At 45.5% G+C, this 25,842-nt stretch overlaps 1 protein-coding gene across 2 annotated transcripts in view; it reads right to left on the bottom strand.

Annotated features, from left to right (window-relative positions):
- The window catches only part of LOC146867586 (zinc finger matrin-type protein 4-like), a 1,117,486-nt gene that overhangs the window by 560,727 nt on the left and 530,917 nt on the right, over positions 1 to 25,842 (bottom strand). For both annotated transcript variants that reach the window (XM_085606365.1, XM_085606363.1), the window contains one exon: positions 23,188 to 23,347. In XM_085606365.1, coding sequence (XP_085462491.1) covers positions 23,188 to 23,347 — 160 coding nt within the window. The remainder of the gene's footprint in view (positions 1 to 23,187; positions 23,348 to 25,842) is intronic.

Consider the following 25,842-nt stretch of genomic DNA (forward strand, 5'->3'; position numbering starts at 1 on the left):
CACAGTTGGGCTTTGTGCATTCCTCCTAGACTGTGATACACAATAGAGAGCTTTAGTGTGCCTGGATGGGCCATCATTGGCAGGATGGGAGGGAGGAGCTGGGCACAGCCCTGCCTCCACACAAAGGGCTGTATACCCCCTGTAGTTAGTCTGGAGCCCGGACATGAAGGCAAAATGCCTGTGAACTTCGAAGGGAAACCTCTAGAAGCTTCTACCACATCAAAGGCAGAACTTGGCATAAATATTGGACTTCAGACACTAAGTCTTCAGTGCACTTCTGGCCTGTGGATACTCTGCCAGGAAGAAAGGCTGCTGTACTGAAAGGACTGCCACTCTGCTGGACTGCTGCTCTGAAAGACTGCTACCCTGTTGTGCTCCCCTGCTGCCCTCTTGCCTGGGCGATGAGGACCAGACATTCATCTGTTGAACCCAGGACTCCAAAGTGACTCCAAGGGCTAGTTGGTTGGCCTCCTGCCTAGACCCCCAGTGACAGAAGACTCCAACAACCTTGAACCCAGCTCCAGGACTCAGCCATCTGTGAATCCTACCCTTTTAAGTGGTGCCACCCTAGTCCTGGACTGCTGGAAGTGGGCCTGAAGGTGCTCTGCTAGCCCATCTGTGGATCCAGCAGAAAAGACGCATCTCCTCTGCTCTGTGGTGCAAACCCGAGCAGAACAGATGCATAGCCTCTGCTGCGAAGATTCCCTGAAGCAAGAAATCCGCATCACCCTCGCAGCCCACATTATAACTGCAGCCTGTGCAAAGTTTTCCCAACACAGGTCCTCACATCGCAAATCTTTCATCGACAGCAGCCTTGACGATGACTTCGGTCCTTACATCACAGCCTTACAATTCCTCTGGACCAACGCTTACCCGACTACGCAGCACATCCTCGACGTTGGACTTCTCATCATAAGCGATCATCGATGAGATCCTCTACAATGACACAGGACGCTGTATCGCAGCTCTGCAGCACCTCCGAACCGATGCATTGCCTCAGAAGTGCGGCACATCCTTGGTGCGGCTCTGCAACCATGATTTAAGGTATTCTTGTTCAGCGAGCCTAACTGGGTGCCTGTAGCCGGGCCACACTCCATCACAGTCAGCCTGAACTTGTGATTTTGTTCTGTTCTGACTTGACTAGATATCTACAGTTGGTGCCTTATGCTTTTGGAGCTATTTTTGCTGAAACCTTAAAACCCGCCTAGCTCCGGTTCTACTGATTGGATTTTTGTTGTTTTAGTCTTAATTTATTTATTAGAAAAGTACTCTATTTTACTAATCCGTTGTGGGATCCTTTTGTGGTGTGCTTTCTCAGTGTTACTGTTTGCAATTTTGCACAGATACTTTTCACATTGCCTCTGAGTGAAGGCTGACTGCTCTGTGCCAAGCTACCTGAGGCTTAAGCACAGGTTAATTCAGGGTTTGCTTGTGACAAGGATTGTGGTTTCTGCTTGAGTATGATTTCACTCCCCAACCAGTAACCCAATTTCTTACAGGTTTGTAAGAAATTGGGTTATTGATAAACAACAATCCTTATCAGGGTGAACTACAAAAGTCACTAAATTAACCTGTGGTTAACCCTTTGATAGCCTTGCATAAAAGCAGTCAGGCTTAACTTAGAGGCAATGTGTAAAGTATTTATGCAGCACACAAATAGTAGTTCAGCGAAAACACAACACAAATAAAATCTCACACAAATTTAGAAAAATAGAAAACAAATTAATAAATAACTACACACCAAAACAAATTACATTAACTAAGTAGAACCATAATTATGCATTTTTAAAGCTTTAAGTTAAAAATAGCGACTAAAGGATCACAGCTCCGACCGCAGGCATTTAGTCATGCAAGACCGAGTCAAAGTCAATAGTTATGGACGGCTGTAATGGAGTGTGACTTGGATACATGAGGAGGATTGGGCCCGGTCTCGACTTAATATTGGATTTAAAAGAAATTTTGTAGAAACGTTCCTGAGAAGGTAAAATTCAGCAGGGCAAGGCAGCCGGCGATGTCCAGAGAGGAGGCGTTGTCATCAGGAAAGCTGCTGGACAAGGTTGCAGTGAAGATTTCTACATTTGGACATTTTCAACTTCCAAAAAAGTGAAAATCTCCAGGAGGACGAGACTGAAGGCTGTAGCTGATCAGCGTTCCCTGACACCGGATACCCCTTCCGAGAGTACCTGCTGAACAGGATTTGCTGATGGGAAGAAGAATGTAGCGGAGTAAGGTTGACCGGCGATGCACCTTGGGCATATCGGCAGGCAGGTAGGTTCAAGTCTTCTGTCCATTCTCAGTTTTTAGTAAAAAATATTTTTAGACCCAAGTTTCAGGTTTTGGCTGGAGGAGCACCTTCAGCACCACATCCAATGGTCCAGGTCTGGTAGGCAAAAAGTTTGGGGTGACCCTGCAGAGAGGGTCAAGTCTAACAGGGCTCAAATAAATCAGTTTCAAATACTAAAACTGCAATGCTAATACAAACTGTATAAGTATATGTATATACAAAAATAGCACTGAAGAGTATATCATTTATCAATGTGTTTGGATCCATGCCAAGAAGCTATTCCTAATCAGGATGACCACCTTTAGTAAAAGCCCTATCAGGTTTCATGCCAATACCCAATGGGACAATCGATATCTTCCAGTTTCAGTTCTCCTTAAAATGTGTCCTATTAAATAATGAGTCAATATGCACCATACCAAGAATTGGGTCCCCAAGAGGTGTTAGTAGCACTCAGTTTCTGGTACTCAATGTATGCTCCACTCTATCTCCCCACTGTTGCCTCTGCTATGTGTCTAACCTTTGGCTCGTGTGTCCTCAGTGCCTCCACCTGCCTCAGAGGCCTGATATCAGTTGGCACTTCCTGCTTAGATTTCTATGGTGCAGCAGTTCTGGAACTGTGTCTTCCTGATTCTCCAAGAATACGGCCAGAGGAACTCCACACCAGTGCAATCGTGGCTTTGCTGTTCTTCCAACAGTAATGTGACAGCACTGGTATGTTCAGTGGGATTTGTGTCCCGTCCCATGTCACTGATGATGCCTTTTATTGTAAATGCCCTTTTCGTGACTCATTTCTCTTAAAAGTTACTAAGAGTTGAGAATCAGAAGAGACTCTAAATACAACTCCCTTTCCTTACGCACAAAATGTGAATAATTAAAAATCCTGTGGCCTTGAGCTTTCTATTAGTCAAGTTTTAAGGTCTGTACTACTAATTGTTTTTTTAATTGCTAAATTACAATTTGCCCCAGAATGTACAATACATCCCTCTCTCCACCCCTCATGTAATGGATACTTTTGAGAAGGAGTTCAGGATTCATACATTAATTTTTAATTCAACAAAACCTCAGTCACCTCATGTTGGAACCAGCACTTTCTGGTTGGCTGAAGGGATGCCCACAACCAGGCAACCTACCGCTCCAGTCAAGGGCGGGTGATTACACTCACCGTATAACCTGTGCTAACCCTTGGGTAGCTTGAAACTGAGCAGTCAGACTTTCCTCAGAGGCAATGTGTAAAGCAAAGGCACAGCAGTCACTCGCCATAAATACACTGAGTGTCACAAAAGAGACTTCATATATGATGATATAAATAAAGTTTATATTCAACACACATATTCAATCATTACAACATGAACATCATATACTTGGGGGCATAAAACACATTTGGAAATATTACTAGCAGTACTAAGCCCACTTGGATTGTTATGATATCAATAGTATGCACACTATTTACAATTCCTAATCTACCCCACCCCACACACCACCACAGGGAGAGAGAGAGCACCCATGTGTCTGGTGTGGCACACTGTCCACTCCAAGTTCACCAAAGCAATCCTGGAAATACACTCTGGCACAGTTATAGGGTGCACCCCGGGCCACAAAGATATTTACATACATGAAATTCGAACACTTTTTAGCAGCACCATGGGATGGAGACACGTGAGTAAAACCAAAGTCAAATGTATTTTGCTTTTGCCATGTAATCAACATATAAGCAGCACTGCCGGTCAGTGTTGTGAATTACAGGCGGTCTGCTGACTATCAATTCCACTCTCACATTCACTTCGTACCACTACATAATGTGACAAGTACCAGCCCAGTCCGTACGGAACACTCTTCCACACATGCGCACTCAGCACCCTAATGCAGTGCTACTGGTACCTAGCAGGTCAATGGATAACACCCTGCAGACTTCATGGCCCCAGCCTCTATTCACCCTGATTGTCCCATACCCCTGGATGGAAGATAACCAGCCCCAACTCCCGGATACTAGGCCACACGTGGCCAAAATCACACTTAGTTTAGGTCCTTGGGAAGCAGGTAGTGATATGGAGCAGGTTTTAATTAGGAGGCAGGCGTAAACTTGGGAAGTTCTCCCACAGGTTTCCAAACACAATAGTCTTGCAGTCTCTTGACCTGCCTCTGAACTGCCTTGGAAGCATTCCTTCAACCCAATCATTCTCTCTCTCGCTACCACCTGACGCCAAGATGTCTTCAGGAGGGGCCAGGTGTGGAGAGGGCAGTTGGTCCACCACAAGGAGGGTCAAGAAGGGAACAATTGATGAATGGGAAATAACACAGGGGGACCTCTTGATAGGAGGAGGCACCCCAATCGGTATACAAGGATCAGGGCCATGCCCAGGCAAACTAGGCACAACATCTGGTGCTCGTGGGTATGAATTGCACCAGACACTTCAGGTCCTCAACACAAAGAGTTTCAAATTTCGTACCTCCCGATTAAAAGAGGCAGAATGACCGGTGCAAGTTGAGATGGGTTACACCAGGCAATTCCGGTCACACACAATGGAGAGTTGCAAATTCTGTTCTTCACTGGAAATGAGTCACAACGTCCAATGTACAATGATACAGGTTGCATCATATCAGTCTGGTCACACATACAGGTGCAAGTTCAGCAGAGCCACATGAGTTAGAATGAGGCACTGCTATGGGTACAACCCACCTCCAAGAGTCGCACCCTGTGATTCGGACACCACATACAATGAGCATGCAGTCGACATGCCATGCAACAGAGATGCAGGATGATCGACGAAAAGGGCCATGCGGGGTCACACAACAAGTGAATCCATTCACCACCAACTAGACCCCTCTGAGGTCATGGTCCCTGCCGTACAGGAACCACACACCTTCATTTCAGGCACAATTTCTGAGGCTCTGCACTAGACAATCTGGTCACCAGACACACGTCTTAGTTCCCTGCTCACACCGCGTTACCCTCATGGGATTCCATAGTCGATGTGGGCAGTTGAAAGGGCACCGCTCTCCAGATGTCACAGGTAGATAGTGTAGGTCCCTCACGGATGATCTCTGATGTCCCTGAGATCTCCGGGATAACAGGAGGCCTGCAGACGAGCCCTTGGAGAGCACACTTCAAGGCGCCACATTTAAGGCCCATGCCAGCCACTATTCAGAAAGGGCACAAGATCCCCTTCATGGGGACTTATCTTCCATGTGTACAACAGAGTCCTCTAGCAATGTGCACCACGCAGTCCGGGTTCTCCGGTCCCACGTCATCTCAAGCATATCTCACCCTTTGCTAAAGGTTGGCACCCGTAGTTATACTGTTGTGTGTCTTTGAAGATAGGGGTGGTTCAAGGGGTTTCCCTTTGAACCACAGATGTCCCCCCATAAAGTCTAGGCCTGCCTGCAATGGGGCAATGGAATGCAGATCTTAATCTGTAGTGGGGCCATGATCTGGCCCATGGAGGCTAAGCGTTAGAACCACTCTCTCCAATCTGTCCCATCCGGCACTCAAATGGCAGAGGTCTGCTGTTCTTGTGGGATGCCCATGGTTTATGGCAGTCACTTGGGGAATGCACAGATGTGCTCCCCAACCCCTGGTGTCCAGTGGAGCCTGGAATGACAGCACACAAACACTCTTAGAGCATAGAAATGTCCATATTCTATAAGTGGCATTTCTAAGCGAGTTATGCCATAATCCCCTTTACCAGTAGAAAGGGGTTGGCATGGCAAAACTTTTGATAGGAAACATCATGAGGCTGCTCCACTGCAATCCACTAATGCAACATGAAGTAATTTCAACCCATTCCCCAAGCCTCATAGGTAGTGAAATCACACACAGGTATTCCCTACTACCTGGTCACACGTCCACTAATGATTATAGCTGACAGCGATGGCAGACCAGGCCCTGGGCTTACCGAGGCCCTGACACTTTAGGTACGAGTGTGTGCTTACCACCCTGCCAGGACCAGCCGGGCTAGAGTTGACCCCATAGGGTGTGATTGCGCACACAGGCCGGGGGCCTTGTCACTAGCACCATGGGTGCAAGTGCTCAGACACTGGCCTGCCACGGCAGGCATGACCCGGGTGTTAGTGCCATGGTGGATGCATGTATGCACTCACTGGCCCATGATGGCAGACCGGGAACCTATCAACAATGCCATAGGTGCCAGGGTGCATACTCTCACCTGCCACGGCAAGCTGGACACATATTCAAAACAGCATATGGGCCGATGCGAACACCCTGGCCGGGAATGACAGCCTGAGTGCATAGTTAACACCCTCAAGGTGCAAGTGAACATTCCCTAGTCTGCGATGGCAGACCGACCCATCTTTCTGAACACCAGATCAGCGCCTCTTCCTAGACTGTGTAGGAAAGCACACACACTTGCACACTGCCTTGACAGTGAGGAAGTGCTCAGAGCCCTAAGGCCACACAAGAGAATCGGCAACAGCCCAGGTGTATCCCATGAGAAGAGCCAAACTCCAAGGCAGGAGAAGCCTCACTTGGGGGGGTTCCTCACTACCTGAGCAGGGAACATCCATATGTACTCAGCCAGCCTTCAGCCTACTACCACCCTGCGCCCTTCAGGGCTTCCCGGGTGGGGGGGGGGGTGCCCTTATGGTATTGATGACCAACTCAGGTCGTCAAAGGAGAAAATGATGTTAACCTAGGCAGGGGAGCAATGGTGTCCCACTCGCCTTCAATGGCAAGCCTGATACATGGTTGACAGGCTATCTTGTGGGTGGAACACTGAGTGCTATGTCCCGCTAGTAGCTAGTGCTGTACCCTCTGTACTGTACCCCCCCAGGTATGTGGTGTACCTATTCACGGGGCACATGGAAGTACAGCACCTAAATCCATCACACGGCACCCCCTGCTCAATGTGGGTGAGGTGGGCATGTACACCTTCCCTCTGCAGTACCATGGGAAGGTGCCCAGACTCCTATGGTTATGCGGAGAATGTCGTCAAAGACTGGGCGGAAAAAACTAAACGTTTTGGGGTAATTCCCTTAAAAAGGACCAGGTTCAACATCAAGAGCAGTTACCCAGGATTGACCTGTGTTTCCAGGAAAGTCACTCTAATTGGAGCATTAGTCGGTCAGAACAGTGGTGAGAGCCAGTCGGATGCTGTGAGGTTCGGGGAGCAGTGGCCCCAGAAGGAAACATGGGAGAGAGCGTTTTGTGTGCTTATATTTTCCAAGAGACTCGACTGGCAGGCCTCTGCTAAATGTGACTCCCAGTCTTCAAATCCTTAGCACTGTAGGAGTGAGGCATCAAGATTGGATCGTTAAATAGAAATAAGGGGGTATGCGATCCCACATGCATGACAGACTACTTGCAGCCACTATCAGATGTTACAAATATTATCTGTATGTGAACAATGGAAGCATTCCATCATGCTCATAATAGTGTTTCAACTATGGTGTGGTTTTTTTCAGTGGTCGCTGCCTGTGAACGGGGGTGGTAGGGATAAAAAATCATAATAAACATACCTTCTTTGCCGCCACCGCCTGCTTCTCTCTTACCTCTCATCCGTCTTCTTCTCTGCTGGAAGAAGCACTGGAAGCACCCAGGCTTCCCGACTCTGCCGGCCAAATACGACTCTGCAGGAGCAGCGGCGTGATTGTCTGAGCGGCCTGTTTAGCCGCTCGCGCAGTGCCTGGGGAGGCTGTCTATGTTCTCCAAGCGGCTGTGCAACACAGCTCAATGGAGACCATGCCAAGCGCACATGACGATTTGGCCGGCCCTAGAGGGCCGGTCAAAGTATCATGCGCACGTAGGGAGGGAGTGCAAACCACTCCCACTCCCTCTGCGGTGAGCCAGCCCCGCCCTGCCCCGCCCTGGCTGAAGTCACACAGAAAAATAAGATGATAATACCTTCTTATTATTATCATTTTATTTTCATTTTCTGTTTTTTTTCTCAGATTACACACTATCCAGAAACTGCCAATGCAGGATGCAAAGTGTGAGCCAGAAGTAACATCATTCGTAGGACTGAGTTAGCAATCTGTAACACAAAAGGGTTCCATTGTATGCCTAGAGAGGCTCACTCTATACCAGTTTTCATGATAACCACTCTCTACATAAATGAGTTATAGTTGTAGTTGTATGGGATTTACATGTATAGCTGTTTGCAGTTATCTGGAAAAGGAAGTTATGCTCCCAGCAGCACGTGTTTTCCTGCACCCCTCTAGTAGTGCATTTAACATTGTGTGTGCTGTGGCATTGTTTTGCTATGCCTTCATCCAAAAACTTGAGCAATTTCGTATAATGGTCTCTGTTGTCTCAGTATATTTTCAGTATTTTGGCTTTCAGCCATTTTGTACGAGGTGTAATTTGCTGTCCTCTGCTGGAGGCAACCACGCCTTGAATCTCACCAACACAAAACATTGAACTGGCACCGGTTAAAACTTTTGAGAAATATATAGGACTACATGGGCAGGTTTACATAACACTGGCTTGCAAACATACAATTTTATCACAAGTTGCAATTTTATGTTCAAAAATTTCAAAATCCCTAATAAAAGTTAACCAGAATTTTGTGAATTAACCCTTGTGGAGATTCCAGTACCCACCTACAAGGTATTTCGATTAGACATAGGTTGGCCATGGCTTTTTTCAAACTGGTAATTATATTCTCCAAAGTAAGCCTGATGCTTCAAGGACGCACTCCCAGTCACGGCTGATCACAAGGTACAATTTCAGACGAAAAACCGGAAACTGCATTCCAGGTAAAATTGCTTTTATTCCCAACGCGTTTCGAGGCGGCAGCCTCTTCATCATGGGTCACTGTTCGGATATGGCATGGAGGTTCCGATGTGCATGCTGCTTCGTTTTTAACCCTCAGTGGATCGCGCACAGCACGTGATATTGTGCACAGCATGCTGGGCTTAGTAGTCCTCATCGGCATTGTTTGTGCCTGTAGTAGGCTCCGTGCCACATCCTATGATTAGTCAGTGTTTGTTACAGATTGATATACCTCTCGTAGGCCCCGGGATGATGTTCCGGTTTTATATTTACTCTTGTGACTGGGCTGCTCGCGGCTGTGAGGAAATCCTGATGCCGCGCAGCCTTCTCCCTCTTCCAAGGTGTAATGGAAAGGAAAAATGGTGCAATCCTTCACGGCGAGGCAGCCGTGTAAAATGTGATTCTCCAAAGTAAGCCTGATGCTTCAAGGACGCACTCCCAGTCACGGCTGATCACAAGGAACAATTTCAGACGAAAAACCGGAAACTGCATTCCAGGTAAAATTGCTTTTATTCCCAACGCGTTTCGAGGCGGCAGCCTCTTCATCATGGGTCACTGTTCGGATATGGCATGGAGGTTCCGATGTGCATGCTGCTTCGTTTTTAACCCTCAGTGGATCGCGCACAGCACGTGATATTGTGCACAGCATGCTAGGCTTAGTAGTCCTCATCGGCATTGTTTGTGCCTGTAGTAGGCTCCGTGCCACATCCTATGATTAGTCAGTGTTCGTTACAGATTGATATACCTCTCGTAGGCCCCGGGATGATGTTCCGGTTTTATATTTACTCTTGTGACTGGGCTGCTCGCGGCTGTGAGGAAATCCTGATGCCGCGCAGCCTTCTCCCTCTTCCAAGGTGTAATGGAAAGGAAAAATGGTGCAATCCTTCACGGCGAGGCAGCCGTGTAAAATGTGATTCTCCAAAGTAAGCCTGATGCTTCAAGGACGCACTCCCAGTCACGGCTGATCACAAGGAACAATTTCAGACGAAAAACCGGAAACTGCATTCCAGGTAAAATTGCTTTTATTCCCAACGCGTTTCGAGGCGGCAGCCTCTTCATCATGGGTCACTGTTCGGATATGGCATGGAGGTTCCGATGTGCATGCTGCTTCGTTTTTAACCCTCAGTGGATCGCGCACAGCACGTGATATTGTGCACAGCATGCTGGGCTTAGTAGTCCTCACCGGCATTGTTTGTGCCTGTAGTAGGCTCCGTGCCACATCCTATGATTAGTCAGTGTTCGTTACAGATTGATATACCTCTCGTAGGCCCCGGGATGATGTTCCGGTTTTATATTTACTCTTGTGACTGGGCTGCTCGCGGCTGTGAGGAAATCCTGATGCCGCGCAGCCTTCTCCCTCTTCCAAGGTGTAATGGAAAGGAAAAATGGTGCAATCCTTCACGGCGAGGCAGCCGTGTAAAATGTGATTCTCCAAAGTAAGCCTGATGCTTCAAGGACGCACTCCCAGTCACGGCTGATCACAAGGAACAATTTCAGACGAAAAACCGGAAACTGCATTCCAGGTAAAATTGCTTTTATTCCCAACGCGTTTCGAGGCGGCAGCCTCTTCATCATGGGTCACTGTTCGGATATGGCATGGAGGTTCCGATGTGCATGCTGCTTCGTTTTTAACCCTCAGTGGATCGCGCACAGCACGTGATATTGTGCACAGCATGCTGGGCTTAGTAGTCCTCATCGGCATTGTTTGTGCCTGTAGTAGGCTCCGTGCCACATCCTATGATTAGTCAGTGTTCGTTACAGATTGATATACCTCTCGTAGGCCCCGGGATGATGTTCCGGTTTTATATTTAAAGTATCATGCGCACGTAGGGAGGGAGTGCAAACCACTCCCACTCCCTCTGCGGTGAGCCAGCCCCGCCCTGCCCCGCCCTGGCTGAAGTCACACAGAAAAATAAGATGATAATACCTTCTTATTATTATCATTTTATTTTCATTTTCTGTTTTTTTTCTCAGATTACACACTATCCAGAAACTGCCAATGCAGGATGCAAAGTGTGAGCCAGAAGTAACATCATTCGTAGGACTGAGTTAGCAATCTGTAACACAAAAGGGTTCCATTGTATGCCTAGAGAGGCTCACTCTATACCAGTTTTCATGATAACCACTCTCTACATAAATGAGTTATAGTTGTAGTTGTATGGGATTTACATGTATAGCTGTTTGCAGTTATCTGGAAAAGGAAGTTATGCTCCCAGCAGCACGTGTTTTCCTGCACCCCTCTAGTAGTGCATTTAACATTGTGTGTGCTGTGGCATTGTTTTGCTATGCCTTCATCCAAAAACTTGAGCAATTTCGTATAATGGTCTCTGTTGTCTCAGTATATTTTCAGTATTTTGGCTTTCAGCCATTTTGTACGAGGTGTAATTTGCTGTCCTCTGCTGGAGGCAACCACGCCTTGAATCTCACCAACACAAAACATTGAACTGGCACCGGTTAAAACTTTTGAGAAATATATAGGACTACATGGGCAGGTTTACATAACACTGGCTTGCAAACATACAATTTTATCACAAGTTGCAATTTTATGTTCAAAAATTTCAAAATCCCTAATAAAAGTTAACCAGAATTTTGTGAATTAACCCTTGTGGAGATTCCAGTACCCACCTACAAGGTATTTCGATTAGACATAGGTTGGCCATGGCTTTTTTCAAACTGGTAATTATATTATAGGTTTTTTTTCGAAGGCAGTTGGTGGAATACGCTTCAATTATCCCAGCACAATGTGAAGCCCAGCAGTGCAGAAATGCCCTATGTTCGTGAGCTGACCGAGAGGCAGGGCTACCAGAACAGAAACTGGACGGCGTCCTGCAGGGAAGGGCAGAAAACACGTTACTGCCAGTGCTCAGACCCGGCAGGACCCGGTCCACTTTAATGCTTGGGATGACAGACAGGCAAATGTAGAGTTTGGCTGTATAAGCTTCAATAAACAACCTCGTAGGTCTTATCAGCAGGTAAGGCTCATCTTCGGACTCCTGCCAATCCTGCCATCACAGCACGCTTTTCTCCATCACTCCAGCTGCAGCACAGTTTGTCTCTGTCCATACATCACTCCGAGGTGACATCTTCTGCCTCTGAATTCGAGGCTTAAATGTACATCCTCCAATCGGAAAGTAACAGCAGCTCGGAGAATGACACCAGATCATGGCGCATTAGTTTAGAAGGAATGTCAGGGGAGCCTTGTAATAGTTACTCGGGAATATTCCAAGGGGAAATACAAGAATGTCCGTATAGAAGGTCACCTATAGCGTAAGGTCAGACCTACTACCGTAAATATATCAAGAGTTTCACTGTGAAAAATACAACCTGGGACTGAAACGTTTTCATGGAAAATGAATAACATTTAATGTAATAAACCGTGAATCAGTCACGATTTCACCAATTCAGAACCCAAGAAACGTTGGCAAATTTCCGATTTAACAAAACGTTATTCTGCGCTGAGCAAATCTTCTGCTAGCATGCTTTAACTGGTGAAAAATAATCGTTAAAATATTTACATGTATCCATGTTCGATCATGCCAAGAAGTACGATTGGAGGGTCGATGCAAGTATTGTGTCATTAAAATCTGCTTCCTGATGAGAAGTGCGGCGTCCTATTCAGTGGCGGCTGGTGACATTTGAAAGTGGTGTGCATAAATACTGCACTATGGCGAGCGCTCATAGCGCGCGAGCCGGAACCCCCTTCTGAGGGTTCAGGGGGTATTCTCCCCGAGAAATTGTTGAAAAAAGAGTGTGCAAATGGTGCGTTCTCAAGCAAATTTGAGAAAGAGTTGGCTTGGCAAACACATCTCTGGGAGTAGCCAGACAAGTCTCTTTGCACTTGCACAGATACATCACTCTCCCTGCATTCACATAGGCACCCTACTCACCCTACACTCATAGACCCATTACTCACCCTTCCCTGACACATCACTAAGCCTGCATTCACCCACCCACATCACTCACCCTGGACTCACACAGGCACACTGCTCAACCTGCACTCACACAGACATCACTCACCCTTCGCTGCACTGCACTCAATAGGTTTAATTTATTACAGCCGGTCTAGGCCTGACATTGCCTGGTAACAGACTACAGTAGAACCCCCATGCTGCAGCAATTCCCAGGAACATAACACCCTACAACACGACTTAGTCATAACAAGTCCCCACTGCCCACCTCCACGTTTTAAATTGTATCACATATGCAGTCTGATCACCTTAAACACAACCCTGACCTTCTGAAAGCCGAGAAGCGCTACTTTAACAGCCAGTTTAATAGTACAGCCTGATAATTACAGAACTTCAAAATGGCAGAAGCACTGTATAAAATTTTTATTAAATTGAATGTAAAAGCAATGCGGCTACAGACGGTTGGGAAATAGAGAATGAGGGCTCCTGACAGGGCCAGGAGGTAGGCACTGGAAGTGGACTTCCCTTCTTGCGAATAGTCGATGGCAAGCCTTTTACAGGGTGATAGGGCTGGGGGAGAGTCAGTCATGGCATGCCTGTGTCTCCGGAGAGCTAGACAGAGCAGGGCGAATAGCTGTCAATAGTGAAAAAGGCGCAGTTGCACTGTGGCCACTGCAGTGTTGCCCAATTATAGGTGATTTTTCAATTCCAACTGGGGTGGTGGAGCCCCTTATCCCTGTTCGCATTAGGACCCTCACTAAACCACTGGGACAGAGTCAGTAGTAACTCAGGCAGCCGTGATCAAAATCTGATGGCGTCATATTTTGTGTCTCACGTGGCAGGAGCTGCAGGCCTCGTTCCGGGTATCTGGTGCAGTGGTGCCTCCTTCGATAGCAAACACCATCAGTGTGAGCATACGCTGGTAGACGCTCTATCAAGAGAGCAGTGTCCTGGGCTGTACAGTGATTAAAAGTGCATGTACTTCAGGAAATACTGGAAAACCCAGGTTTTGAAACTTGCAAGTTCACTTCGTGCAAAATATAGGTTATTAATGAAAAACATCGGGAAAAGGCCCACCCACTACTCATTAGACCCATGATGGTATCCCCAAACGAGTTTCTTTAGTGTCTGGGTAATGATAACAGTTTTTTGTGCGCTGTGCCTCAAAGCCACAAGGCTGCAGTAATCGGCGCTATTCAAGATGTTGTTCTCGTGTCACTGCCAGGCAGACTTGCTTCCTCCTCGCTGTGTGACCTTGGCCAGCGCCACAGCACTGTGCCAGAGCTCTGCAGCCATGAAACGCACAGTAAGGAATGCTTTTCGAGGCGGTGTTCAAAGAAGGTGTGTGTCCACAGCACGCCGAGAGTGCGCGTTCTTCAGATCCTAAAAAGCCACATTAATGCGTGTTAAGGGCGCCAGAAGAGGACATCGATACATCGCGCGCTTCGTGACGAGACCAGCACTAGAAAAACTGCTAGTGCTACCGCATGTCAATGTGCTCTGGGAGGTGGGGGGAGGGCGCCAGCAGCAGCCCCTGGCAGGGCCACGGAGATAACGTTTCCCTTACATCCAGTTTTCACCCTTCTTAGCGCTGCGATGTGATGTAAACCAGCATAGGCCTTCTCGGAGGACGGGCGTTGCCGCAGTCTGCATGCCCGGGTCTACATTTACCAAATGTGGCGTTAATAGTGCTGCTGCAGCTGCTTCGCACTGTAAATGCAAACGGCGTGCTTGTAAGCCTATTAATTCAGTAACAGCCCAAAACTCATTAGGATTTAAAGGCAACTTTATGTACGTAGGTGGTATTTGTGCAGGGTGAACCTAAAACATTCAGGCAACAGAGCAATGTGCACAGTGGCGGCCGGCATGCTCGAGGGAGGGGGGAGTCGCGGGTGGGGAATACAAAAATCAACTCCAGGCCCGACCAGACAGTTAGTACCCACAACAGTGGGTAAGCCACTCCCCCCCCGCCCTCGAGCAGGACCGCCCACTCTCCCGCCCCCAATCAGACACAGCGGCACTTCTGCTTTCTCGCAATGCAAGAAGGCAGAAACATAAAGGTAGCTTTTACCGTTTATGTTTCTGCCTTCTCGCACCGCGAGAAAGCAGTGGGGCGATGCCCCCACGCCCCAATGGGCGAACTGCCACTGGTCCTATTAAATGAGCGACAGTCCTGCAATGAAGTGCAGAGACTGTTTCATGAAGTAGTTAAGCACGGCGCTGGAGAGGGACTTCTCCTGGTAAATTTTTAGGTCAAGCCTGAGCAGTGTATGCGGTGCTCTGCAAGGCATGCTGATTTTGAGTAAAGACTTAAAGCTCGGCCCACTCTCCGGGCATATTTTTCATTGGCTTGTGTCATTGTCCTTTGAAAATACAGGTTTCTGATTGGTTAATAGGCTTGTTAGTCCCACCTTAGTACCGCCTTGTCTTTATTTGTAACCTGCCATGAGGACTGGCCCTTTTACTTTTGATGTTACACATTCTTATTTAGTCTGTAAGCACTTTATTCTTTAATGAGTTTCTCCTACTGCAGGAACGACATGCTTTCCTGCAACATTAAGCGTGCCATGCGCTCTTTCACTTTCTAAGCAGCCCGGGACAATGGCGGCCACTTCTTTGAAATTAAATAGTTCTTGCATTTACAAGAGTTTGAGCTATTGGCATTGTAAATGACAATGCCTTTTATTTATGTGTTAATTATCAAAACAGATAAATAAAAGGCATTGTCATTTACAATGCCAATAGCTTAAACTCTCGCAAATGCGAGACCTATTGCATTGCAAATGCTTGTTTTATATGGGAATAGGGAGGTCTTGTGGTGAATGCTCTGTGTAGTACTCCTGTGAGACTCTGGCCCACATCTATAACTGGTTGGATCAATGCAACAGCAATATTAGATGTGGGCTAAGCATATTACCACATAATTAAACCGTCTCATCTACTTGAAGCGATGCGGTATTACCACATTAAACACTGCAGTAATACCACATTAGAACAATGGAAAGCCATGACCCTGACACAAAGCTGCTGCGACCTCTGAAGCTTTACATGTGAAAAAAGTGTCCCTACATGTAATTGCCCATTTAAAGTTACATTTGTGGTAATGTCATAAACACTCGGCGTGGGAGTGTTCAAAGCAATGGTAGATTGCTACAAAATGTCTAATAAACTCAAACTGAGCTTTGTCCCATTCATTTCTAGTTTAATGTGTAATACAGATAGCTGACCCATGCTGTATGTGGTAACTTGATCCAGTCTGGAATTATTATTCAGCATTCTGCTTAGTAAGCGGTCACCTTTTGACCCCAATTTTATGATGTCAAAATTGAAACCTCAAGACTCAAAATGCAATTATCTGAAGTCAGTTCGGGATGAATGCACTGCACATTACAGGGACCAATGGACACATGTGAATATAGGTCAACTACTCAGGATAGAATGCACTTCTATCGAGAGAGAGGGGTCACTAAATCTAATCTAATATTACAATCTCAGCCAAATGTATTCAAATCATGTGTGTTTCAAAGCCGAGACGTCTCATGCACGCAGATAAATACAACCTTGTAGCTTTTCATGCGTTAGAATTGTTTATATGTTTAAGCGGATCATCAAATATTACATCGAAACGAAGGTGATTATTAAACTTTGCAAGCTGTAATTCCTTGTACAGCTACACAATTTCATTTTACAACAGAATGCAAAAGAGATTAGTTACCCTGCAGTAATATATATATATATATATATATATATATATATATATATATATATATATATATATATATATATATATATATATATATATATATATATATATATATATATAATTTCAGTACCGAACGTAGTGCATTCAAGGTACACTTGGAAACTGTATTTACTCTGGAGGCGTAACATTAGCCCACGCGGTGCGGGGGTGGGGGGCACGCTCCAGGAGGGCCCCTCCTGCACTGTGCAGGGGCGGCGGGCGCCTGGCCTGAGGGCTCCTGACTGGGTCTTGAGCCTGGGGGCCTCACCCATGTACTTTGCACGAAGGGGGAGGGGGGTTCAAGGTTCGTTACATCACTGACTGATTCTTAAAAGAGTCAGAGTGTCTGAAAACATGTTGTCAGATACAAGAAGGAGGGCGCCACTGAAAACTAGATGGGTACAACACAGCAAATCAAATTTGGAAGTGCCTTCATTGGTAAGCCCTTCCATCTTTCGGACCCGTTATGCAAATGTATGTCTATATTCTCAATTTCCAATAGCATTCACAATTTGAATGCTTACCATTTAGAGAATGTAAACGTTTTGCACAGCGAAATCCTGTGGGTGTGCAGGGCTTTGCAAACCCTTGCAAAATGCTGCTATGAATTTGGAAACGCTTCAATTCATTATCCATAACGTTTGCAAATATGCAAAGTAGTGAAAATGCCTTTTGAACATTTGCGATGGCTTATTAAATCTGCCCCAGAATGAGACACAATTGTCAAAGAAGCTGTGTAGTAGAAAACTTGCTGGCAATTCTGAACGGATGGTCAAGGTGGTGTTGATCGTAATCCTGACATCTCACCATTGCCACTGGCAAACTAGATACTTTCACGATTTAGGCAAAAGTAGTACTTGTATTTGTCTGCCAGAACTTTGTTTCCGAGGGATCATATTGGATTCTGGTTGGCTCATCCTTAAATTTTAGTAGACCATAGGACAACTTAGACCTGTGTGGTAGGGAAAAAAGTTGCTGTAAATATTATTTGAATCAACTTTAAAAACAGTGTCTGCTAAGAGCTGAGCACAGATTGCATTCACTCACTGTTTGTGCTCACACTTACCATCAGCTTGAACTTGGTGGTAGAAGCGTACGCAGAAGAGAACCAGCATTGGCAAAGCCAATAGGTCTCGCCTATGCGAGACCTATTTGCTCTGCAATGTGTTTTAGCCATTATGTACACCAGTGTGACTGCTGTTCAGCATGGCTAAAAGTTAGTGATGTGGAGGAGGGTAGGATGGGGTAGATTGGGGTAGAGTTAAAGTGGTATAGATTGGTATAGGATGGAGTGTGGTAGATTGGCGTAGAGAATGTGGGGGGGTAGAGTGGGGTAGGATGGAGAGGGGTGGATTGGGGTAGATTGGGCTAGAGTGTTGTGGGGGAGTTGGATAGGTTTGCATGGTAGATTGGAAAGGGGTAGATTGAATTGGGGTGGGGTGGATTGGAGTGGAGTATATTGGGATGGATTAGAGTCGGGTAGAGAGGAGTAAGGTAGATCCGGGTATATGTGTACAACCGGTGGATATGCTTCCAGATCTGCACATCTATAAGTCAGTTATTTATATTTTCATACTCATTTTACAGCTCATCAAGTCACAAGAGTGCTCCCATGGTGCTGCAATACCCACCCACCTTGGGTATAAGTCCACTAGACCCGCAGCTGCAGTCTAGACCAAAATGTCCAACATTAGCACCAAAGCACACCACAGCACTATTACTTTTATCCTCAGTTAGTAGTACAGCGAAGAAAACACAACCAATTATTGAAGTTCCACTGACGATTTTCCAATAAGTGATCCACAGCAGTTGACGTATCAGGTCATTCTAATTTATTCCATTATAGACAAAAAACGGCAGCCGATGCGCATTTCGTCCTCCTGGACTTTCTCAAGGCTTCTCTCAAGATTATGACAAGCAGTCCTGAATAATGTAATATAGTAGGGTATAATGGAATGGAGTGGGGGTAGATGGGGTAGTTTGGAGTGGGATGCATTGGGGTAGAGTGGAGTGGTATATATTGGGGGAGTGGGGTAGATTGAAGTAGTGTGGGGTAGATTGGGATAGGGTGGGGTAGATTGGAGCGGGGTAGAGTGGGGTAGATTGGAGCTGAATAAATAGGAGTAGATTGAAGATTGGGGTAGATTGGGGTGAAGTGGGGTAGCTTAAGGTGAAGTGGGGTAGATTGGAGTGGAGTTGGGTAGATTGGAGTGGGGTAGGCTGGCATGGAGTGGGGTAGATATGAGTGGGAGGTGTAGAGAGGAGTGGAGAGGAGTAGATTATACTGGAGTGGGGTAGATTAGGATGAAATGAGGTGGAGTGAAGTGTGGCAGAGTGGGGTCAGGTAACTTGGTGTTGGGCAGATCGGGTGATTATGGTAGGGTAGATTGGAGTGGGGTAGATGCGAGTCAGGTAGATTGGCATGAGATAGAAGTGGGGTAGTTTGGAGAGGGGTAGATTTGGGCAGATTGGTGTGGGGTAGATTAGAGTGGAGTAAATTGAAGTGGAGTTGGATAGAGTGCTGTGGGATAGATTGGGGAGGGGTGGGTAGATTGGAGTTGGGTAGATTGGGTTAGGGTAGGGTAGATTGGAGTGTAGTAGATTGGAGTGGAGCAGATTAGAGAGGGTACAGTGGATTAGGGTAGTTTGGGGTGGAGTGGGGTAGGGTAGATTGGAGAGGGATGAAGTGCAGTGAACGGGGGTGGAATTGGTTAGATTGGACTGGAATGGGGTAGATTTGGACGGCATTTGGTAGATTGGGGTGAAGTGGAGTAGGGCAGATTGGGTAGAGTGGAATGGAGTGTTATAGACTGGGGTAGAGTGGAGGGAGGTAGATTGGGTAGAGTGGAGTGGGGTAGATTGAGGTGGAGTAGGGTAGACTGGGGTGGAGTGGACTTGGGTAAATTGGAGAGGAGTAGATGGGGTTAAAGTGGTATAGATTGGAGTGATGTAGATTGGAGTGGAGAGGGTTGGGTACATTGGGGTTGGGTAGATTGGAGTGGGGTGGGGTAGATTGGAGTACATTGGAGTGGATTAGGATAGATTGGAGTGGAGTGGTGTAGATTGGAGTGGGGTAGAGTAAAGTGGGGTAAGTAGAGTGGAGTGGGGTATGTGGTGTGGAGTGGAGGGGTGTTTTATGTCATGGAGTGAGTGGCATAGATTGGAGTGGCATGATGTCAATTGGCGTGTCGTAGAGTGTCTTAGAGTGAAGGGGAGTGGCATGTCATAGAATGGGGTGTTATAGGATGGAGTGGCATGGCATAGAGTGGATTATGTATGGTATGGTAGTGCACTGTTATTAACGACAACACATTTTTAATTGAAATGACCATTACATTTGCACCAAAATATGGTTTTACGGCATAGACATGATAATGTGTGCAAATGTCATCACCTAGTGAATTGACGTGTTTTAATCGTATTCAAATTTTTGTTTCCAGCACACGTCAGAATTATAAATACACACGCTTCTTTGTACTAATTCTGGTATATTATGAAACATCAGCATAATTAATTTTTTTGTTCTGTGCCAGAAAAAAACACGGTCTCCTCTTGCATGGACATTCAGCAGGATTTTAACATAAATTCTCTCATTTTGAAGTCAGAGAAAGAAAAATTAACACCTAGCTCCCTTGGAAGAAAGAGCTTGACAGTTGACCTCAGTCTTTGAATGCACAGCAAATGTGACAAGATAAGAAGAAGATTTAATGGCCGGTTTACAGAAAGAAAGTTTGTGGAAACATACAGTAAACAAGGTTTGAGCAATAGGAGAGACAAACTCAAGCTGGACAGCCTAAAGCAAATAAAGCCTGCAAATAGCAAGCCAGAAAGTGTGAGTTACAAACCACAAAGCTAATACTAAATAATGGGCAAAATGTATTCCAAGGTCAGCTTTCTGAATGTCCCCAGTACGACTTTATCAAACCAGACAGCTGTTCTGGCTGATAGGCTCTGACCTAAAAAATGTGTTAATAATGAACTAAAAGGGGCACAATTACTGATTAATGTTATCTCCCAATATGCGCCTCCATCTGTAAGTTGGGGTAAAACACTTTGCACAAACACCATTTGTGTGGGGTATTTTAGTCTGTGATTTTAATAATTTGGTCAAAAATTAACTTCTAAGTGAAATTTATCGAGGTCTTAAATGTAGGAGATCCACATACATATTTCCCTGTGAGAGAGGCTGTTGAAGAAAGCCTTCTGGTACAAGACTGAAAAAGACTGATGCAAAATGAACACAAGGAAACAACACTTTGTACAGAAGAGGTGGAGGTAGCAATGCAAAGATGCAACACAGAAAATGGGGCAGTTAGATCTCGGAGAGATAGGAGCAGCCAAGGAACAAGAAGTAGCTATGGAATGATACTGGATGGGACTTTATGAATATTCAGTGTGACTGGGCTTCTTTTCTCGCATCAAGTGCCATTGCTGTTTGACAGCTTGTTAAGGACTCATCCAAGATATTACCCCACTATCCCCAGTGTTAATGAAATGTGTGAGCAGCTGAGGTGCTTCAAATAATTCAGGTGCTGGTGCAGAAGTACTCTATGTAGGAATACCAGACAACCTCCTCCAAAAACATCAGACCAGCCAGAACACAGCCGCCAGACTCTTCCTTGACCTCTGTCGTTGCACCCACATCACCCACCACCTCAGGCAGCTGCACTGGCACCCAGTCCAGAAACAATGCCATTTCAAGCTCCTCAAACATGCATTCAAGGCACTGCATATCACCTGACCCTCCTACCTCAACCACCACCCCCACCAACCCTCCAGGCACCATCGCTCTGTCTCTCTCCCTCAGTTGCCCACCCACCCCATGTATGCAAAAGCAGAGCTGAAGGCCGATCCTTCTCCCACCTTGCGGCGAAGTCGGTGATCTAAGTATTTGCTTTGTTTTTAAGGACTTAGGAGCTTTTTTTCAACATCTATCTTTTCGGCACAATTCTAACAGACGATGTTCTGACTCTCCTCCTCTTAGTTTTTAAAACGTGAACTAGGACAGAAGTGATTACAGCTTGTTAAATTTCCCATTTGTGAAAGATTTTTCTTCCAGGACACGGATTAGAATCAAACTGCTACACAATCAGACTGCTCATTTCTTATTTGTGTCCTAAAGCGTATTATTTAAACTATTCCATAATGACTAATCTATTTTAGTGAGGAACCAGTGTTTCTCTTAAAGTAACTGGCATGGTTTGACACTACACCTCACTTCCTCACCCACCAATTCGTCAGGAAGTGTGGGGAAGGATCAAGACACTGGGCTTTCATTGTAGGGAATGGCAGGGACACCATGGGTAGAAATGAGTAGTAGAGAAAATGCAAAAGCAAGGGCAACTATATTAAAGCTTAACTTATCACTACAGAAGCCTCTGTGTGGCAAGGGCGTAGCTTCAGGGGGGTGTTTGGGGTGGGACACCCTCAAATAAATGCATACTTGGATTGATACTTGGGTTGGGGGGCTGGGAGCCTGCTGCGCTTTTGTCATTTTTTCTCATTGTCCTCATTTCACTAAGAGGTTTTAACTAGTTCATTTCTCTGATTAGGAACTTCTTTATAGTGACCGGCCTACTAAAAATATCAAATCTGCACCCACAGGTGTCCACCTGTGGGTGCAGATTTGATGTTTTTTGAATGGGTGCAAATTTACTATTTTTAGGAATTCAAAAATATTGACAGTACTTGACTTTGAAAGCTGTGTCAGTCTCGGGTTTCCAAGCACACAACTGGCAGTCAAACACAAAAAAGGTGATGGGATGAATGCTTGCAAATAGTCTATCCACTGGCAATCACTCGACATAGCATTCCAACCATTGTGTTTTTACTACATTGTGCCTGTAGACAATATTGACTCTGTTCCTCATGGAAACGGCCACATTTGAACCCTGGTCATCTCACCCCTCCACTCTGGGGCCAACTGCTTTGTTAGTTGTGAAATTTGAGAATCACATCGTCCGAATCCCACAGACAAGCTGCACCCCAGCCGTGTGATCTGTTACAAGGCACTCAACGAACTACAGGCACAACATTAAAATATACAACAGACCAGAATCTACTGCAACCTTGTTGATATTTACATACAAACAAAGATATTTATAGCTTGTGAACCTTTGGTGTTGCAATTTCATTCAATTCCATGCTAACTTTGAAAGTTGGATACAATCCTTCTCTCCCAACAGGCCACCACAGAGACTGACAACAGATTCAGTTTTAATGGTTACATACAAATGTAGAAAATAATGCTCTTTAATGATTAGTAAAAATGTCCCAGAAAGAACGAAAAATTCGCAATTTATATTTTATTTCTAACGCAGACGCAAACTATTGACTAGAAATGTTAAAACATACACACAAAAAATAGAAAAGAAAAATAAAACAGCCGCAAAGGTTCAATGCAATAATACGAATATGTCTAAAAAATGCAATTGCCTCTATATAGCAATATTGCCTTGGAATTAGTGACCGTTCCCACTACCTACAATGGGAGGAGCATTTTTCATGGTCATGAGACAGGGCTTACCTGGAGGCGTGGGTGCACTCAGAGACTCTCCCAGCACCAGCTTCACCCGCTTTGCATGGATTTTACCCTGGTAGTGAGACTCAGCCACGATAGCAGATGTGAAAAACATGTTGCAAAGAGTACAGCACTTGTTCTTATCCACTTCCGTTTCGTCACTTTCCTGAAAAAGAGAGTTTGATGCCGTCATCATGTATGTTTTTATGTTACTTAACCAAACGCTCGGAATACAATAAAACACAAACCCTCACTTTATAAACGTGAGGCAGACAGTGCACATATTCTAAATAATTTGCTAGTCCTAGGGCAGGTCAGTTATGATTAACATATTTGGAAGTAGAGCCCTAGAGATGTTTTTCATTCAAATGTCTGAAAATGACTTGGACAGACAGAGATTACAAATGGTGCCGCTCCCAGGATGAATAGTGAGTTGTTGAATGAATATATGCAAGGCCACTTATCTAAAGAGACAAAAGGGCGCCAGAAGCCAAGCAATGCGGATTTAGAGGTAATGCCACAAAGAAAGCTGTTTGAGTAAAGAAGGAAATGTCAACGGAAAATAAGATAAAGATAAGCCAATCACCCACTTCGTTTCACAATTTGAGAATTGTCACAAACGCCACTGTTGGATAGGCGTTCATCCAGTAGATATAGGACATAGTGCAGTAGCTTTGATGGAATACAATATAAAACAATCGGGACCACCGACATCATGATGCAATGAAGGACCGAGGGAATGCATGGGCAACACACTGCATGTGTGACGAGGCATTGGGTGGATATTGCCACCAGTCTGTGTGAGGCAGAATGGCACGTCTGAGGTGGGCTCTTGCTGGGTATAGAAACGAGAGCCCCCAGCTCATAAGTAACTTGATATAAATCCCCATACATTTGTGCTCGGACACCTGCTCATGCCCAGCACACCATCAGCTCTTGGCTTAGATAGACCCTTCCTGGCAGCTCCACAGCCATATAGAGAGAGGGATGATGGAAGCAATGGAGAGAGAGAGGGAGCAGATAGAAGAGCGCGGGAGCGATAACAAGAGAGAGAAGGACGGAGGGGGGTGGATGGATAGTTGTTCAGTTTGCTTGCACATTATTTTTCAGTGGTGCCCACCGTTCACCTGTGGCCTAACGCCCAGACTATGTATTGCTATTATTGCATTATGCGTATAACCATGTCATTTATGCCTGTGTTTTATACAGTATGCTAGAGTGCTTTTCATTCGAAATTGTTATATTTATATATTGTATGGGTTTTTGCTGAGGTCTAGTGTTTTTTATTTGTATAAATTTACAAATCCTAGATAAAGTATTCCCCCATGTTCTTCACACCCTGTGTAAGCCATCACAAGGACACCTTCTGGCAGTCCTCTTGCCCAAACACTACAAACAGCATGCCCTGACCTGAGGCAGACTCTTTTGCAGCCAAGGGGTTGGTTCCTCCAAGTCCACTGGCTGATAATCCAATCAGACTCTCCAAGGCTCTGCTGAAGGAGCTGAAGGCTGCCCGTGGCAGGCAAACAGATAGGCAATACTTTATACCGCCTCGCACTATGGCTGACATGTTCAAGCCAATTCTCAGGTGTGTCTGTTCCTAACGTTGATCCTTTTCGAGGCAAGCTTGGGAAAGATTCAAAGGGCATCTGTTAATATTTCCTGCTACAAATATTAATTTGATAAACCTGCATTGCCAGTGGGCCAATGGAAATCGACTGGTCGTGATGAAGGAAGGGATGGAGAGACTGAGGGAGGGAGGCAGATAGATGGATGGTTTGTGTAAGTGGGTAGACTTGATAGAATATGCAGATTATTGGATAAATAAAGAGAGAAATATTTAATGAGAGGCAAACATGTACAGTACTACTTCAAGAATGATGCTGACCGATGGTGCTTTTTGGTTCGTGGAATCCAGTTTGTGATTTATGTTAGGCAAAAATGATATGCCTTTATGTAATGCCATTGTTTGAAGCCAAAACCAATCGCTTTCCATTTCACCCACAAATTATGTGCACACTGTCCTAAATGCTGATGTCACATTGACATAAAAATAGTCCTTTCTCACCCAGTCATTGTTTGCCTTTAATATTCTGTTTTTCGAAGTCGTATAATGATAATAAACCTAGCAAGCACTGGTATCAGAAAGCAAATTAAAAATCGCAACTGGTGAGTTATGCAGACCATGCAGATGGCTAGCTAGTATTTCTGCATTTGTTTTAACTTGTCACCTGATTCGATCAAACCTTTGACCATACGGACCCAAACACAGAGACATGGAGGTGGGACTTTCTGTTTTGGGTTAGCAGACCTCGAGTAACAAGTTAGTGGGCTTTATATGTAAAACAAACATGGGCAAAGGGAACACGTCTTGCCTGCTATAAGCATGTTGATCCATTAGCTCTGCCAATGCTTTGTCTTTTTGCAGAAGTACCCTGTGTGTGTGTTCACACATGGCTTCCATCGTGCCATGCCTTTTCTTTGCTTTAAAAGAAACCACTGGAAGGTAGCCACCATGCAAGTCAACAGGTGCATGCATGGGTGACCATATTGGAAGATTTAAATAAGATGGCCACAACATATGCCACTCAGGAGATGATGGAGGAAAAGAAGGTGCTGAGGGGAGAAAATATTCAAATAAAGAGAACAAGTGGTGGGAAA

This window comes from Triturus cristatus, chromosome 1_2, assembly GCF_964204655.1.
Source record: "Triturus cristatus chromosome 1_2, aTriCri1.1, whole genome shotgun sequence".
In the NCBI taxonomy this organism is placed as follows: Eukaryota; Metazoa; Chordata; class Amphibia; order Caudata; family Salamandridae; genus Triturus; species Triturus cristatus.